This window comes from Notothenia coriiceps, unplaced genomic scaffold (assembly GCF_000735185.1).
Source record: "Notothenia coriiceps isolate Sejong01 unplaced genomic scaffold, NC01 NC01_scaffold00004099, whole genome shotgun sequence".
Taxonomy (NCBI): Eukaryota; Metazoa; Chordata; class Actinopteri; order Perciformes; family Nototheniidae; genus Notothenia; species Notothenia coriiceps.
In genome coordinates, this window is record NW_011336800.1 from 109930 (window position 1) to 110782 (window position 853).

At 42.0% G+C, this 853-nt stretch overlaps 1 protein-coding gene across 1 annotated transcript in view; it reads left to right on the plus strand.

Moving 5' to 3' along the window:
- Positions 1–853, plus strand: part of wdpcp (WD repeat containing planar cell polarity effector) — a 59278-nt gene that overhangs the window by 36260 nt on the left and 22165 nt on the right. The window contains exon 8 of the mRNA XM_010767192.1: positions 432–620. Coding sequence (XP_010765494.1) covers positions 432–620 — 189 coding nt within the window. The remainder of the gene's footprint in view (positions 1–431; positions 621–853) is intronic.

The window sequence follows — 853 nt, forward strand, 5'->3', positions numbered from 1 at the left end:
ACACACACACACACACACACACACACACACACACAGGATTAAACAGACTTCCCACCTAATTGATTGACAGGTCGATGTCAGTCTAACCGATCTAGTGCTGCAGAGTTTCGACCGATGCGCCGGACACTTACTTAGCTTAAGTAGGTGCTCCGAGTTATTCTACAGGATTATTGCACCATATAATATTCAGGCTTTAGGAAAAACTGCTTCTCCTTGTTTACAGATTTTTTTTGGAAAGTTCAGTTGTTGTTTAAGAAGCTGCTTTTTTGCACACTTAGTGTCAACTATTGGAAATCGGGATGAAGTTTACTTTGACATAAGTGTACATTGTGTGAATATAAAAAATTATCGACAACATTCTTTTTTTTTATATGTTCTTTGTTTTGCTCATGTTCTAATAAACTAAAATCCATCTCACTGGATGTTTTTAGGAGCCCTGACTGGAGGCCTGGTGGGCCTCGGGGAGATGCTGCAGCAGCGGCTGCGCTGTGGGCAGGTCAGAGAGGCGCTGGGTGTCCTGGAGGCCATGGACTGGAGCATCATGGGAGACGAGTGCCATCGAGGGCTGAGCTCCATCACCAACCACCTGCTGAGGCTGGAGCTGAACGCAGAGAGAGAGGGTGGGCAGACAGGTTTTGTTTTTTTATTTAGTTTACATCCTACCTTTAGAGGCAGTAACTCCAAAGAACATTGGTTTTATTTAAATGTTTCTCGCTATACACAGGGTGTCCGCGGGGTCTTAACAAGTATTAAAAGTTGATAAATCAATTTAGCGAAAATGAAGGCTATTAAAAAGTATTAAACGGCATTTTCCAAGGTATTAAATGTTGTAGCTTGTTTTCAATAAGTATAT